The sequence below is a fragment of the Aquila chrysaetos genome, chromosome 4 (genome assembly GCF_900496995.4).
Source record: "Aquila chrysaetos chrysaetos chromosome 4, bAquChr1.4, whole genome shotgun sequence".
Taxonomy (NCBI): Eukaryota; Metazoa; Chordata; class Aves; order Accipitriformes; family Accipitridae; genus Aquila; species Aquila chrysaetos.
This window is the reverse complement of record NC_044007.1, coordinates 12,274,382-12,290,688: the sequence shown is the minus strand read 5'-3', so window position 1 is coordinate 12,290,688 and position 16,307 is coordinate 12,274,382. Positions and strand designations below refer to the sequence as shown.

The window sequence follows — 16,307 nt, the reverse complement described above, 5'->3', positions numbered from 1 at the left end:
CACACCTTGGCTCTAGGATTAAAGATGAGTCCCCTGTGAAGAGCTAGAGCTACCCGTTTTACTAGCTCCTTCCTTATTCCATCCTCTAGTAACTGTTTTGGGTCCACCTAAGTCGAAGAAACATTTTTTTCTTAAAGTCAGAAAGGTATAAAAAAACCCAAACAAAACCCAAGTATTTCGTTTGTACCAAGAACGATACTAAGTACTTATGACGAATTGGAAAGCACTGCTAACAGATGCACTTTCCCACCAGTGCTTGTCCAAAGAATAAATATTTGAACACTTGTACTAGATAATATGCAATTCCTTTAAGTTGAATGGCAAAGGTCTGCAGTTCCCATATTCAATCTTTGTTAATGATCCATTGAGAATGTTGTACAATTATAAGAAGTCAGTATGCATTAAGAAGTGTATATTTCTTCAATTATACTTGCTCCTGGTCCTGAAAAGGTATCGCAATGCAGGAAGAGCAGTCTTTGCCAATGGAAGAAACAGCTCTTCAGAAAAGCTTGCAGTCATTTTTCCAGTAGGAAAAAAAACAAAGAGCGCCAATTAAGGCTGATTAATTTATTTACAATTACAATCAGCACAGTGGGTTCTTAACAACCTTAAATAATACAGTTCTTTTCTGAATGTCAAGTTAGGTATCACCGTTTGAAAATTTGTATGCAAACTTAGTTTTTCTTGGCTTTTTATCTTTCCTCAAGGTCTTGCTTAATGTGCTGAAATATCTGTGCTAAAGTGGTAATTGCCACTGAATGACTTTTTCCTACTAGAATAATGGAACATTACCTTGATGATACCAACTAAAGTAGTTTTCATCATGAGGATACCTTCAGTGAAGATTGAAATTGCATGGGTTAGCTTGGCAACCTTCAATAGAAAGAGATAATACAATTTATTAAAGTGATTCAATAAATTAAAATAATTACACTAAAAAGGTATACATCCTTCCCAGTGGTAGCTTCCTATTTTAGATTAAAGTAATTTGCACTGATATACTTTCAATTTTACATCTTGTTCTAGACTTACTTATACTACAATAATAATCTTGCTTTTAATTAGATCAATATAGGTATGTTACCAGTAGGAAAGAACAGGTAACACTCAGAGGCTTTATAGAGATTATGGGAGGAAAGACCTAGCCGGCTATATCATGTGTGTACAAATCATGGATAAAACTCTTAAGTTGGTACCTTTGAGCAGGCTAGGGACACAGCTTGAAGTAGTTATTTCATAATAAAGCCTGCTGCCAGCAATGAGTCCACTTCAATATTTCCACTGATTTAATAAAGTAGCACATTCACTTAGTTTTAAATTATTAGGTGAGCATCCTTAAGCTCAGAGTTCAGACAAGCCAGTCTTTTGCCTTTAAGACATTTACAACATAGAACAGAAACAACATAGTTCAGACTTACGATTCTACAGAAATCAAAAGTTTTTGTGTGAGATGATTAGTTTCCCCTCTACCTCCTCAAAATAAAATAAATATTACTGAATACTGCCGCCTCCTCCACCCCTGCCTCCCTGCCTTCCCCCACCCCCCCCAAATAAACTGTCTTTACAAAGTTTAATGAGGGAGTCTAAACCTAGTGTTTAGGTCTGAACGTCAGCTTAATCAGAGACCACAGCCTGTTTGTATAAAACTCCTAACAAGTAAGCACTTTGGCAAAAACTGCTGGAAAAAGCTGGCATCTTAACTGATAATTGGAGAGATCAAAGATGCATTCTTTGAGGGAAAGAGTTACTGGTCTACTCAGGTTTTTGCTGCTCATCTTTCTCTATTAAAAATAAACCCAAGTAATTTTAGTGTTTGCTCACTCTTCCAGACTGATAACAGTGCAGAAGAAAAAAAACCCATACAAAAAGCCAATGAACAATAGCAGCTTTATCTGATTAAACCAACATGCCTCCATTCTGTCTTCACATTTGAGGGCAGCAAAAAGCTTAACCCTGCTGACTTATTCAGTCTTCAACCTTCTTCTCCCGGAACAAGCATTCCAAATGTGGAGAGCTTCATTTCAGACTTGGGTTTTTAGTTTGTTTTTTTTCCTCTCTACCTAAATAAATCCAAAAATCTTTACCCTCATTTATAAATATATTTAGTTTTCCTTCCCTTTTCTACAAGTTCAAAAGTTCAAACTTTTACCAACAGAAAAGCAAAAGTTACTCATCTGTCCTCAGGAAACCTAAGATATACTCATGATAACACTAGTCAATTTTAATTCTTACTCAGTCAACAAATCCAACTTCACTGTTGAAGTATAACTCTATGGAGCTGTACCTATTTTAACTTAGGCTGGAGTTGGCCACCTATAAGGTATGCTTTTTCAGAATTCCCTATTTTTAACTGCACCTCGTATCGTGGTCCAAGCTGAGCATAATCTCGTAGTTTGTCCTTATCAAGGCGAGTAGGCACTTCAATAATATCATGAGTCTGAAGCTTTATAATTTTGAGAAGAGATGTAAACATGCTTTCTGGAATTATCTGTAGAACCTTTGTAAATGAAAGAAGAAACAAACACAGTCAGTATATTCTCATTAAAAAAAAAACCAACAAAAAACTTCAATTAAGAAAAAGTAATTAGAGAACAAGATAATTACACCTTTTCAAATGCCTACCTTTCTTACATAGGAAACCAACTCGCCTGAATAATACTGTGATACACTGAGAAGATCAGGACTGTTTGCTTGATTGATGCGGAGAAGTGGCAAGTCAAGTGCAGAAGCAAGCTAGAAATAAAGTTAACATTGTAACTTCACATGACTGTTTTTCTAATGTAAATTACATGCTTGATCTCTCCTGCTCAGGCTCTTAACCTACAAATCAAACCACTAGATTCTTCCTAAAGAGCAGTGTTACTACATCAGGTTTGCCAACAGGAAAAAAAAAATAAATTGTTAAAAGTCAAAAAAAGTCCAACAGCCTATAATGCTACATTCCCCTTACTAATTTTTTTTTAAATCGTACCAGCTGCACAAGATATTTTTTCATTGTAATTTTACACTCCCTCCCATGCTATTTCGCACTCTTATTTCTACAGAACATATTTTCATTTGATGCCAGATCTTCATGACAGACAGAGGGCATAGCCAACACAACTTTTGTATTTCCTTCAGCCTCCTCCGATACATATGCAGAGGATCCCATCTATGCACCAATGTCTCCAGCAAATAACTGTAATGAGTAGAAGCTGGATGATGAGACTTATTTGCTTAACAGCAGTAATATAACTGGTTGCATAAAAAACCATGCATAACTTGGTTTTATTTTCTTTAAAACTAACCTTGGGTTAATTTAATACAGTCTAAAAAACCTGGATATAGAAAATGTTGGTAAAAGGAAGTTTTGACTCTTCTGTGACTTCATAGCCTTAAGGCCTATTTAACAAATGCTTTGGTTGACCTGCAGTGTCAAGTACCTTCACCGTTGTTCATGCTTACCTTTAGGAAAGTGGCTCTGAGTTTAGTTACCATAGAAGGACTGACTCTTATGCTTTCCTGCATAATAGATGTAAAGCTGGGGTAGGAAACAAACAAAACAGATCAACTTCTTCCCCTGAAACTCTTATTTTAAACTCTTAAATCACATGTCACCAGCACCAGTGTAATCTAGAAATAGCACAGGAGATCGCTAAAGAACTTCACTAGAGGAGAATTTTGAGCTGAAGAGATATTGGCTCAAAAAAACCCCTGTAAGATAAAGGGGTAGGTGGGGCAAAAGAAGAGGGCATCAGGGAGTGTTAACAGCCAAGGCAATGAAGTAGCAGCTCAGCAAAATCACACCATGGAAAATGAGTTCTCTAACATTTGTCTTTCATTGTTTCTTTTGGTTGAAATAGGAACTCCAGTATTATGGAGAACACTTAAGTAGACTAAGGCTGGAGATAGAAGCTTATTAAAATTGTTATATTTAGAATAGGATAGAGAGCAAAAAGTTAGAGTATCACTTAACCTGCAGCTAACAACATAACAAGGATGACTGTTAATTCTTGTTTGAGTTGATTAGGGTTAAATATACTCAACAACTCACAGAACAAGGCTGTTTTTAAATTGGAAATTTTATGGTATTAATATTTATGCATGTTATTTCCCATAAGTTTCGCAAATGATGACTGACTTAGAAGAAAAAGCTCCTGCTCAGATACCTGTCAATTAGTTGCCAAGCATAAGAAAGATCACCAACTATCTGCATGGTGATCAAGACCTCTTCTTTAATGTTGATAGTTCGGATCATCTGATGGAGAAATTTGCGGGTGTCAGCCAGAAACTGGCAAACTTGCAGGTTAGTTTCCAGCTGGTGAAACTCTTGGACCTATATTTAAACAAACCAACCACATAAAACAACTCCTTTTTTTCTGTTCATCTTTAAGGACAACAATACAAATAGAATCAGTAAACTGACATTTCTTCAGGATATTATTACAGTAAGACACTTAACAAATACTAGCCTACTTTAGAATGGATTAAATAATAAATTTCACAAAGTTACTCAAAGAGGTGTACTGTGAAACACCATACTGAGTATTCTTTTATACCCTGGAAGTAGAAGACATGCATACATAACAAATACGGATATTTTTATTTTGCCTTTCAAATTATTCTTTCTAGTTTCAAATGAATTTATTTTCAGAATTTCTAATAAAATGAGTAATGCTGCCAAATAACATTTAATACTGAATTCATTTCTTAAAAAAACCCTACTAATCCTCAGATGCAGTTGGCATTATGTTTCATGCTATATCCCTTATTTTACAATCACAAGGTCTATAAGCAAGTCCTGCTGACTGTATATATAAAACTGCAAAGATCTACAGACTTGAACAGTTGTTAAAATGCAGATCTGTTTTTTAACTCATCTATCGGAAGTTGGTGCATGTGTATCAAGTGCTATTTTTCAAAAGGACAAGGTCATTTATCTCAAAAATTCTTTGTCATACCTCCTCTAGTGCCTGTATTAGCTGCACAGTTTTTCTGCCTGCTGCAGTGGAATCATCATAGTTTAGAGACATTATTTGCTTAGAGATTTCTCTGAACCAAGCCTGAAGATTTTCTATGTAAGAACAAGAAAAAATTAATCAAATCTTTGCATGTACAGTAAGCAACAAAGACAGGGTACTTGCTAGTAAAAAAAATAAAAATAAAAAAAATATTCAATGCTATACATGTAGGAGATTATTTAAAAAGTCTTCATCTTACTCTTAAAACTCTAGTCTTTCAGCATGTAGACTTGTAAAGAGGCAAATGCTCGGCTAAGTTTCACATACAACATTAAAAAAAAACCAACTACCAACACAACTGGGCATTATAAAATCTACACAAGGATGATAAACCCCTTTAAATCATAAATTTGTGTTTTATGAACGGTTTTACAATGTTAATTGCCTTTGCAGTTGCAATTTCTATGTTTTAGCTACAAGTTTGCTGACCTGAAAAAGATAAAAGGAAATATTTCAGTAAGGTAATTCTGCTTTTAATTGGAAGCATGTGAGAAAATTGCCTGTATGTTAAATTTTGTTGTTTTGGTTCGATCACAAATGTTGCCCTTATATTGACACTTTATGCAGTGTTCCTGATCAAATGAGAGAGTGATTTACAATTCTTATTCTTATGCTAGTTCAAGGGAAGGGAAAAAAAAAAAAAAAAAAGCAATGTTTCAAAAAACAGAGCAAGAAATTTGGAAAGAAATATAGATTCATTGCTTTTAAGTCCTTGGACAACTTGGAGAATCAGAAAAATACCACTCAGTGCAGAAGAGAAGTAAAAGAAGGTTTGAAAAGATGCCGATACAACAGAAATCCAGTTTACAACTAGGGAAAAAATGAGAGGAGAGGTTAAACCACCCCCTTATTTAATGGGCATGATCTTCGCACTCCTTTGTACATAGAACACAGTAATGTGATCTCCATTCTACACGGAAAAGTGAACTGGCATTCATAGTCTTACCTGGCATATCTAAATAAAGTGATAGAAAATATTTTAAAGAATACAGCCATCTAAATATTAGGTACCTAAATATGGCTTACATGGAATATATGCGGAAAACCTAAACAAGACAGCATGTAAGAGACCTCTGTGCCAGCTGAGGGACGTGAAAATTTTTCTTATTATCAGTATTAGCATCATGTATTTTCTTTGGTATCAGCTTAGAAATAAAAAGCAAAATTATTTTTTTCCCCCCACAGTTTAGTTTTCAATAATTACCATTTTTCTCCACTCTAGTAAGAGGTTTAACTCCTGAGAAGACGTCAGCAAGCTCAGTCATCCTTTCAGATCCCTCTTTTTTATAGTTCTCCCATTTTGTCTGTTTTTCTGACAGCATCTGCTTGAACATCTGTTGAAAAATGAAGCATTTGGTTTACAAAACTGGCAAGAAGGCATATTACAACAGATGAAATAAAATACTGAAAACAGATGGAACCGACTTACAGTGATTACTACATAACTTTAAGATCTTGCCAGAATATTAAATACAAAATTAAAAACATTAAGAAATACAGCCAGTGTGATGGACATACAGTAATAGAAACTAACTGAATTTTAAAAAACAGTACAATGCAGATATTACTGATTTTTAGTCACTTATAAAAATATCCAGGAACTTTTTTAGCTTAGAGATCCTAGAAGACGCTGGTCTAATGTTGACTTACACTTCGCGTAGTCCTCTCAGCCTATGCGGAGAAACCCAATTCAAAAAAGCATGTACATGAAGTTAAGCATGCTCTTATATATTCTACCAGGTTAGTACCAGAGCATTAATGGGGAATCTTTTAGAAATGGCAGAACTTCATATATAGGTGTAAGAGTTTTCTTAGCAGCTCATCCTCAACATACATAGGCTTTCATTTCTGTTTAAAAGAAAGCCTGAAAAAGAGAAGTATGGCAGGATAAAAACTTATGCAGCTTGCTCAACAGATTCTATTATGCCTGTTATCAGGATGTTTATGCAAAATTCTGAGTAAATATAAACACGGTGGGTAAAGAATGAAAACTGCCAATTATTGGCAAGACTGCAAAAGTCACTTCCAAGCAACAGTAGTTTGTAATCTTCTTTAGAAAACTCAGAATTAACAAATCAAAATAATAGTTCTTTATGTAAGTGGACTGTGTGGTAAGTGTGCTACTACTATACAAGTCTTCAGTTCTGTTCTGCCATTCAGGGGAAAATGTTGAAGAAGGCAGCAGCACATTACCTCTTTCAAAATAAATTCAAATTGAGCTGTATCCAGAAGCAGCTGGAAAAGGATCCTGGGATTGTACCTTGAGTCTGTTAGAATTTGATCCTTTATCTGGCGGAGACGTTTGTTATTTGGATCACAAGCTGAAAATGGAAAGACAACATTTCTACACTGTTACAGAATTTGGCCAAGCTTTTCAATCTTTGTAAATAGACTCTTATTAATAGCTTGAAAGCAAAAACATTTTGCCCTGATATGTAAGTCCCCACTTGTTCTCCATTTACATGGGTCTCACCACCCTTGTACAACCCTTCCTTAGAAGTGGAAATAATTAAGGTTTCTGTGGTGTTTCAGCCTTCTTAAAACTCGTCTGCTGGCTTCTGCAAACTAAATGTGAATTTAGTACACCTGACTGAGAAGCCCAGAGATCAACGTTTCTGAAAACATTACAAAAAACGCATGGAGGTATAACAGAAATCCTCTCACATACCAAGAAGCCCCAAAGACAGCACAAACATTCAACCAAGAGAATGTCTAAATAGGTAAGTTTACAGACCCAAATTCATGTCAGAGACATTAGTCAACAGTTTCAGTTGAATTTCAGTTCAACAGAATAAAACCCTTAGTTTTAAACTATTAATTACTAAGATATTAAAAAGTTGGCTACTGCTTTCCTTTTGGTGCTAGGTAAAACTTTCAGAATGATGCTTTAAGTGATAAGGCAGAAAAAGATACAGTTCCCAGACTTCTCCTGCAGAGTATTATTGAACAGGATCATGACTTCTCACACTACTTTTTATATCTGTGTCTAGCTTGCAAGAATTAAGGAAATGCAAGTGTGCCGTTTCAGCCAAAGACTTTAGAAGACTTAGCAAAAGAACAGCTCAACAATCTATTGCAAACAGTAGATGAAACTCTGCTGACTTCAACAGCAGCACACACTGATCTTCCCTCGGGATGTAACATGAAGCACCGGTATAGCGGGATTGACAGCTCTGTACTACAAGCCTAGCATGAAGGCTTACCTGTATCTGCAGTGTGAAGCATCAGCCAGCGGATTGCTACATTGCAGTCTCGCAGGCAATTCAGCAGCTTGGGAATATTGTCCAGCACCAGCTCTTCCCTTAGACAGCCCTCTTTGAGAAACTGTTGCACCTGAGTATGCACTCGCTCAGTGACTGCAGCGTATCTGCTTGCCTTAGAATATACAAAGCTTGGATCAATATAATCCTTGCCTCAAATGGAACACATCATGTACAACGTGACTATGGCTTCCCAAGAACTTAAAGGTCACATGGATCAAAATAGTGCTATAAAAATTATTATCATTACTAGTAGGCAGTATCATACACTGCAACTGCATGACAAAGGATGCAAGCTAAATTTTAAAGCAAAGAGCCTACACAGGAAGCATAATGTTTCAAAAATGCAGAGTTGTTAACTTCCTGTATTCACTTATGTACTCTCTAGAAATCATTCCTAAAAAATGGTACTAATATTTTATTGCCTAATGAGGAAGAACAACAACGAAAATCTATTCCAGAATGGAAATACTTGTTATGCACTAAATGTCAGTTCTACTTAGCGAACTTCTTCCCTAAAGACTAAGGAAAAACGTCTGCTCATATTCCCTAAGTTTACTGGACAATATATAGTACGGTTCTCCTAATTAGACACTTCTGTGTGTTCTTTCCTGAACATTAGGGTCAGATTCTAAGGAGGCATTTAGCTATCATCAGTCAACTGATTTGTTGATTGTGCAAACAATCAACCAACACAATACTACTCACTGTTTTTTAGGCATGGAAAAAATGATTTAACATAAAAAGAACTAACTGAATTGCATCACACAGCATTCCGGTATCATTCTTTTAAATCAGATGCTTTTTCCAGATTATCGTTTATTTAATTTGGGAGGCCCCATTTAAAACTGACTGAGTGCAACACTCCATCAGCATAAATGTGTAACTTCCAAAACTGTTATCTATGAAAGACCAAACACTACAGTCAGCTTAAGACATCCCAATAATGAACAAAATGGCGATGACTGCTAGGATCTATTCAGTTAAGTCACAACCCTGAAACTTTTACGAGAAACAAACTGCAAGAGGAAGTGAAACAAGCAGTACTGTGAAGACCAGATTTTGAAGCTTTGAAGTATCTTTAACTCAAAGTCATGTACAAAGTGATGTATTCAAAGTATTGTGCTTGAATGCAATGCAAAGAACTGTGTGCAAGAAAAAAAGACCCACGCATTATTGATGTCATATAATATACTTGAGATGCCCACACAGCTTGAATCTTGCTAAAAATACTTAACTCTGGTTTATATACCTGCTCTTTGACATTTGAAAGATCCAGTGTGTAGTTGAGAGCAGTTTTAGCAGCTTTGTATGGTTCCCATGCTTCTGCTAGATTTACAGTGATTCCCATGTAAATGCTAATAACCTAAGATTGGAAGCAGAAAACAAGAAGTTGCATTGGTATTTTTATTAAGAAAAAGACATACTTTTAGCAATATGAGTAGAAAGTTATATGCTGTGAGTATAAATATAACTAAATTTTTTTTGTAGCTGTACTTTTTGCTCCACCACCTTTGGAAATCAAGGAGTAAGACGACTTTGAAATAAAAGGCACACAGTTAATTAGAGGCTTAGTTCTGAAAACAAGTTCACAGTTCTTTCAGTCACTATGTATGATCCTTGGCCTCTATTTTTTCCCCTATGAATTTATGACTTTTTCATTTCCATGATGCTATATAGAAGACTGATGAAAGCAACTGGGGAAACGACTATGATAGAGGGGGAAAAATGATCTGAATGAATCCTACTCTGAGAATGCCCAAAGGACCAAATTGAAATGTAATGCATCTTCTATGGTGAACACAATGAAAAAGAAATTATGATTCCACGCTGTGATTTTTAAGGAGCAAAGAAGAACTGATTTCAGACCCCTAGCCCAAGTTTAAATGTAATTAAAAATACAGAATTGTGGTTGACTTAGAAGCATTTGTAAGATATTTGATTAAAAATGGAAGCCTTGGCTTACTGACAGATGGAGGATATACAGAGCTGTGGCATTATGAGCTTTGTCACACTATTGCTCCAGTATTCCTCCATCCAGGAGTGATCACATCTAGGGGGACACTGTCAGCCTTTGAACTCTTCTGACAGTGTCAGAAAGGAAGCCAGTAAAGGCAAATGGGACACTGGTCTGCTGATATGAGGGTCCCTCTCATATTATTGAAGTGAAGCTCATTATTTCCTGTAGAGCACAGCTCCTCAAAAGGCTACGCTTCAACTGCTAACAATCATTTGAAACCAGCCTCAGAGTCAAGTATTCTGTACAATGCAGCTAACTCATCCATACCTGATCACAAGAAGATAGGTGTTGTCTTAAAAGAACAGTTTGCACTATGAACTCAAGAGAATAAAAATGCTGGCATAATCAAAAATTCACAATGTCAAGTTCTCATTTCTAAAATAAGCTTGCAGTTTTTCAGAAACTGATGGGTTCTCATGTCTATTAAAATAAGCAGCCATTACAGTTTCTTCCCTCCTTTCTTCACTGTTCTTCTTATGGTACAGAAGAACACAACTTGAAACGAATAGATACACACAAATTAATTTATAATTTCTTTGTTAAGTCTGATTCCCTTTGACATAGACTACCTGGGGACTCTATTGCTACATGCCAGCCTATTTCAGTAGCATTTTTTGCAGACTAGGGCTTCTGGGTGGAAACCCTAAATCTCAATACTGAGACATATAGTAATTCCATTTTGATCAGTGCATCTGAAAAGGTCTATAGAATTGCACAGAGTGACAGGTTTTGCTTCTAAGTTATTTGGACAATGGCATGGAATGAATCCTTAAACAAGTTTTCAAGTAACATCAGTGTGGGGGGACTTCTTGGAGAGCAAGGCTGTCATCCAGATTGTCCTTGACAAGCTGGTAGAATTCACCAGCAGAAACCACGTAATGATAAATACAAGGTCCTGTTACTTGGGACAAAACCAAACCCTTGCAACAGCACAATCTGGGAACTCACTGCTTATGTAACAACTATGCAGAAAGGACCTAATCGTCCTGGTGGACAAACTGAACATGAATCAGACATGCAGCCTTATGACAACAAAGAGTAATCATACACTAGGCTATGTCGGCCATACTGTAGCCAGCAGATTGAGGGAAGTGATTATTTCCATTTAGTCAGCCCCTCATGAGGTCCAGATTTGGGCTCTTCAGTATGAGACAGACATGGACGAACTGTAATGAATCGAACAGGAGGTCACCAAGACACTTACAGGGACCCACTACGAAAGTGGAGGCTGAGGGAGTTGGGTTTGCTTAAGCTGGAGGAAAGAAGACTAAGGGATCTGACTGTGGTATTCCACTACCTAAAGGGAAGTTATGAATAAGACAGAGCCAGACCCATCTCAGAGGTGCACAGTGAAAAGACAAGAGGCAACAGTCACAAGCTACAACAAGGGAAATTCCAATTGTACAGAAGGAAGAAATTCTTCACCACAAGAGTGATTAAGCACAGCCACAGGTGCCCACAGAGGCTGTAGATCTTCATTTTAGATATTTTCAAAACAACTGGACAAGGCCCAAGCAACCTTATTTAACTCTGAAGCTAGTCCTGCTTTGAGGAAATGGCTGGACTAGAAGATGCCTATATTACCTTCCAGCCTACACTTTTCTACGATTCACTTTACCATGATGGTATCAGAGTGGTTGATTTAAGCATTTTAGACAATAACTGATATTGTCAAAGGATAGTTTTCCACACTTATCCAGAAGGTTTGACTCAGACCACTTCATTCTGAACAAAGTAAAATTTCCCCAGAGAAGAACCTATTCTAGTTTTAGGACATGTTTTCTATAATGCACACTAAAAGGAAGGTAAATTGTTTCTATAACATTAAATCCAGGGAACAGTTTTAAAACATAATTATTTTTTACCCAATTATCTGGAAAGTATTTATCCACTATCTCTCTCATTTTTGCTTGCTGAGTGTGAAGAATAGAAGGGTCAAAATACAGTATCACATAGAGCATAGCAGCCTGAGTAGCCAGGGCAGTGCTGCGGTGTTCTGGTAATGGATATGCCGAAACCTAGGAAAAGGGAACAAACCAAAACTGAACATACTATAATGCAACACAAACCACTTGCAAAGATTATGGGGCACAATAGAAAGTACAGTATATAGATAATAGGAGGCAAGGAGGATATGTGGGTAAGCTGGACATGCTTATACATGCAGCATATTTACCAGATATATTTCACAGAATATAAAAGTTGACTGTGTAAATGTCTGCTAACTTTAACAGGATATAGTAAAATATTATTATGCTGTAAATGAGTCAAAGGAGGGATGAACAAAGAGCTTACAATGAGTTGAAAGGAGCAGAGTTAGAAATAAGTATTTCATAGCAACTGGGTATGTTTAGTTCTTCTCAGATAGAAACAAGTATTCATTTAACTGAAGTAATAGGCAATTAGGATGCAGGTAATTTAATTATTCACCAATGCCATGTACCAGCAAGATCAAGAAGATTCAAATTACCAACTGAATTTTCATTTAAAAAAATACATAGGATAATATATTAAAAGACCTTCATACTAACAAAAAAAGTTGGTATCAAAATAATATTGAACACGACATAATGATTTGTTGTTAGGAAAATGGTTCTCTGCTTTTATTTAATAACATTCTATTTTTCTTTAATTTTGTTTGGTTATTTTATTAGGTTAACTGTGCAGACTAGTAAGAAAAATCAGGAGGCTTCTGCCCACTGCCATCATGAATAAGCTGCAAGTATCAAAGGAGATAATACCTCAGACATAACATAATTTAGTAAAACAGGCTGTATTCAGTTTGGGTTGAGCTGAAGATTTCTACCCTACTTTTTGTACTACATTTGGAAAAAGTACATAGGTTATAATCATGCTTTGTATAGAAGCATTAATGTTTTCCATTATCAACTGTAAGCATTACAAAATAAAATTAATGAATTGTAATATTATTTTAATGCAAAGGCAATAAACCAACAATATTATATAAAAAAGAGGAAAAGTAATTTTGATGCAACATACCAGCTGATTTAAGTAAGATTTCTAGGTTAAGTACTTTACAAGAGCATAGTCTCACAAACATTTTACAGTTTCCTATCAGAGACATAGATTATATCATAAAATGGGCTTTTTTCACAACTTGCTAAGTTCTCTTTTTTTTGTTTCTAGAATTCTGCACAACTTAAAAAATTCTTACAGTACAATACCGAAAAGACAATTTTTCCCTGTTGAAGGTTAATATATCTGTCAATTGTATGAAAGTGTTTTCAATAAGGTCCCTACTTTTCCATTATTACTCCTGCCTAAAGTTTTAAGCCTTTATTTATTTCTTACAATTGTTCATTAATCTTCCAATGCTGGTTTTCTGGCATCTATAAACTGCTTCAGTTTTCCAGGATTCACTAAAAGTGTGCCAATAATTACAGAAATAAGATCGCTTGTCCATGCTTAAGACTGAAACCTGCTCAAAAGCAAATGCCTTGTTAAAGATCTCTCAAAGGAGTCATATTAGAAGAGACTGCAAATACAGTAGCCATTATTCATACCTTGCTTCAATTTTTGTTTTCTTTTGTTAATACAATTGTCATAGTCAAGAACCGCAATAATAGTGTTCCTTTTTAAACACATTGTCTACTAATGGATGATGAATCTCTTTGCAGTAACTAAAAGAATGGGAATCTCTGAATGAATGAAGAGTTATTAAGAGTGGGCAATCATTTATTATTTAAAGACACTAAATAAAAAAGGTTTCTTTACTGTGAGATTGGCCAAACACTGGAGCAGGTTGCCCAGAGAGGTTCTGCAGTCAGCACCTCTGGAGATACTTAAAACCCAACTGGACACAGTCCTGGGCAATCTGCTCTAGCTGACCCTGCTTGAGCCAGGGGGCTGGACTTTGTGATCTCAAGAGGTCCCTTCCAACCTCCACGATTCTGTGATTTATTTTTTTCTGGGCTTCATGGTCGAGTAACTAACCTGAGAAACCATTTTATATTCAGTTTTAGATCCCTCTTATCTCATAGTAACTTACCTGGTTATAAATGTCATCTGACCGTAAGCGGCCAATAACCATGCTAATGAATGTTTCACTTATGGGTACTCTGCTGAAGTAACTCTCGGGGTAGTTTGGAGGTCTTTTAGCTCCAGGTTGGCTTGAGTATCCAGTGCTTCGAAGCAATTTACAGATATCATCTAAATTGGAATCGGCAGAGGATCGGGCTGCACTGTTTTACAAAAGAAAGGAACAAAAATTGAGCTGTATGACCTAACTATTTCCTCTTCTTCCCCACCTTGTAACCATGCCCTTCCTCCAAGAAAATGAGCAGATACTAAGGTCTGGGAGATTTCTGGCTGTTTATTCCATGAATATAATGTTCCCCATATTATAGGAGGACACTGATAAATGTCCATACTGGAATCCCAGATAAGCAAACAAAGCACAAACAGAAAAGTGAACTTTATTCAGGAACAGAAACAAGTAGCTTTATATTCAGAGGAGGAGTTTTGTTCTGTTGGGTTTTTTTCTATTTCTTTTCTCCTCCCCTTTCTGAATTCCCCTTGTTGATCCACTTCTGCATTCCAGAGTTAAGGAATTCTCTCTCATTATATACTGAGAGGCATAAACATAGTCAAATAAGCATAGAAACAGGATACCTCCTTTTTTGTATGTGTGAAAGGATTTGCACTGATACCCTTTGAGACCCTAACTGTCATACCGTCATGATGCTGTCAACCTACCCTGGAAACTCATTATTGATTTGACTAATCAAGCACTGAAACTACAAGAAGCAATACCTTTGTCATCTAGATGCTGGTGACTTTTCACCAAGATTTCTCACACATTTGGGAACCTGTGATACTTTCATAGCTGGCACTTGCAACATTGAAACTTTAGCTGAAAGTTCATTTGTCAGCAGACTTCAAATTTCTACTGTGACAGCATGAAAAATCTGTTGCTCCAGTTTTGCAGCTAGACCTGGAAAACCAGCTAATGCAAGGAGTTCTGTCAACATGCAGAGAGCTCTGCAGAATTACTAGACTCTATCTGTAGACAGTCAAAAAGTTGCTGATATTTCCATTTATCTTAATTCAATAATGTAGGTAACTGAATATACTGCATGTTACATCCTTTCAGCCTCGAGTGCTTCTGAAAACCAATATACATTACCTGTATCTGTAGTAGGAAACCAACATTCTTTCCCTGACTTCTCCTTCAATCTTCTGGTCAATGACCAGTAGCATGACTCCATATAAATAGAGCGCTTCACACTGTTTAGAAAAAGGAAAAATGAAGGGAAGAAATCACATAAATACAATTTTGTAGTTACACGTAAAGACAAACGTACTGGCAAACTAACGCAACATCAACTACATAGTCAATGCAACATGAAAAATGGCAGGCTGTACATTTTTGGTCTTTGTCCTCCTAAAAACGAGTCATACCATTTCCATGCATTCAGTAAATTTAAATCTTTGTCTAGTTTGGCACTGAACTAGTTGGTTCATTTTCTACTATTACAGAACTGTTCAATACTTACTAGAAGCTGTTTTCCATCTTCATTAAGGAGGACCGTTTCTAATGTTTGCTGAATGTAAATTCCTTCATTGAGGTCATCTAAATATCTAGGGATCATAACAAAGAGTTGGTCATTGACTATTTTGCTCTCAAATTGCATGTCCTCAGAACTCAATTCGTCGATTTTCTCTGGAAGTCAACAGTCACATCAGAACATTTCCCTAGTACAAGCAGCATAGAGTTTTTCAGATAAAGAAGAAGAGATGCTCTGCTATGAAATGAGAAGCTAAAACTCCTAGCTAGAGCCAACCAGTTGGCAAAAGCCTCCTGCCATATCCTGATGGTGTATGTGAAATACACCAGAGGATACTCTCTAACTTACAGCTAACTTTCTCTTAATCTTCTTATGGATGGCTAACAGCCTGAGAAGAGAGTACTGAGGCGGCTTCTAGTCCAAAATTTATTAAAACTGTCATTTTCAAGTTACGTCAAAAATATCTCCTGGAAATACCATAAATTTATCTCAGTTGCAA

At 36.2% G+C, this 16,307-nt stretch overlaps 1 protein-coding gene across 1 annotated transcript in view; it reads right to left on the bottom strand.

Moving 5' to 3' along the window:
* Nucleotides 1–16,307, bottom strand: part of WASHC5 (WASH complex subunit 5) — a 28,727-nt gene that overhangs the window by 7,864 nt on the left and 4,556 nt on the right. The window contains exons 4-18 of the mRNA XM_030010868.2: nucleotides 15,797–15,881; nucleotides 15,427–15,527; nucleotides 14,290–14,482; nucleotides 12,146–12,298; nucleotides 9,513–9,626; nucleotides 8,204–8,375; nucleotides 7,194–7,321; nucleotides 6,205–6,334; nucleotides 4,941–5,053; nucleotides 4,149–4,315; nucleotides 3,445–3,520; nucleotides 2,623–2,733; nucleotides 2,357–2,497; nucleotides 793–873; nucleotides 6–107 (exon numbers count right to left, since the gene is read on the bottom strand). Of these exons, the coding sequence (XP_029866728.1) occupies nucleotides 6–107; nucleotides 793–873; nucleotides 2,357–2,497; nucleotides 2,623–2,733; nucleotides 3,445–3,520; nucleotides 4,149–4,315; nucleotides 4,941–5,053; nucleotides 6,205–6,334; nucleotides 7,194–7,321; nucleotides 8,204–8,375; nucleotides 9,513–9,626; nucleotides 12,146–12,298; nucleotides 14,290–14,482; nucleotides 15,427–15,527; nucleotides 15,797–15,881 (1,867 nt within the window). The remainder of the gene's footprint in view (nucleotides 1–5; nucleotides 108–792; nucleotides 874–2,356; nucleotides 2,498–2,622; nucleotides 2,734–3,444; nucleotides 3,521–4,148; nucleotides 4,316–4,940; nucleotides 5,054–6,204; nucleotides 6,335–7,193; nucleotides 7,322–8,203; nucleotides 8,376–9,512; nucleotides 9,627–12,145; nucleotides 12,299–14,289; nucleotides 14,483–15,426; nucleotides 15,528–15,796; nucleotides 15,882–16,307) is intronic.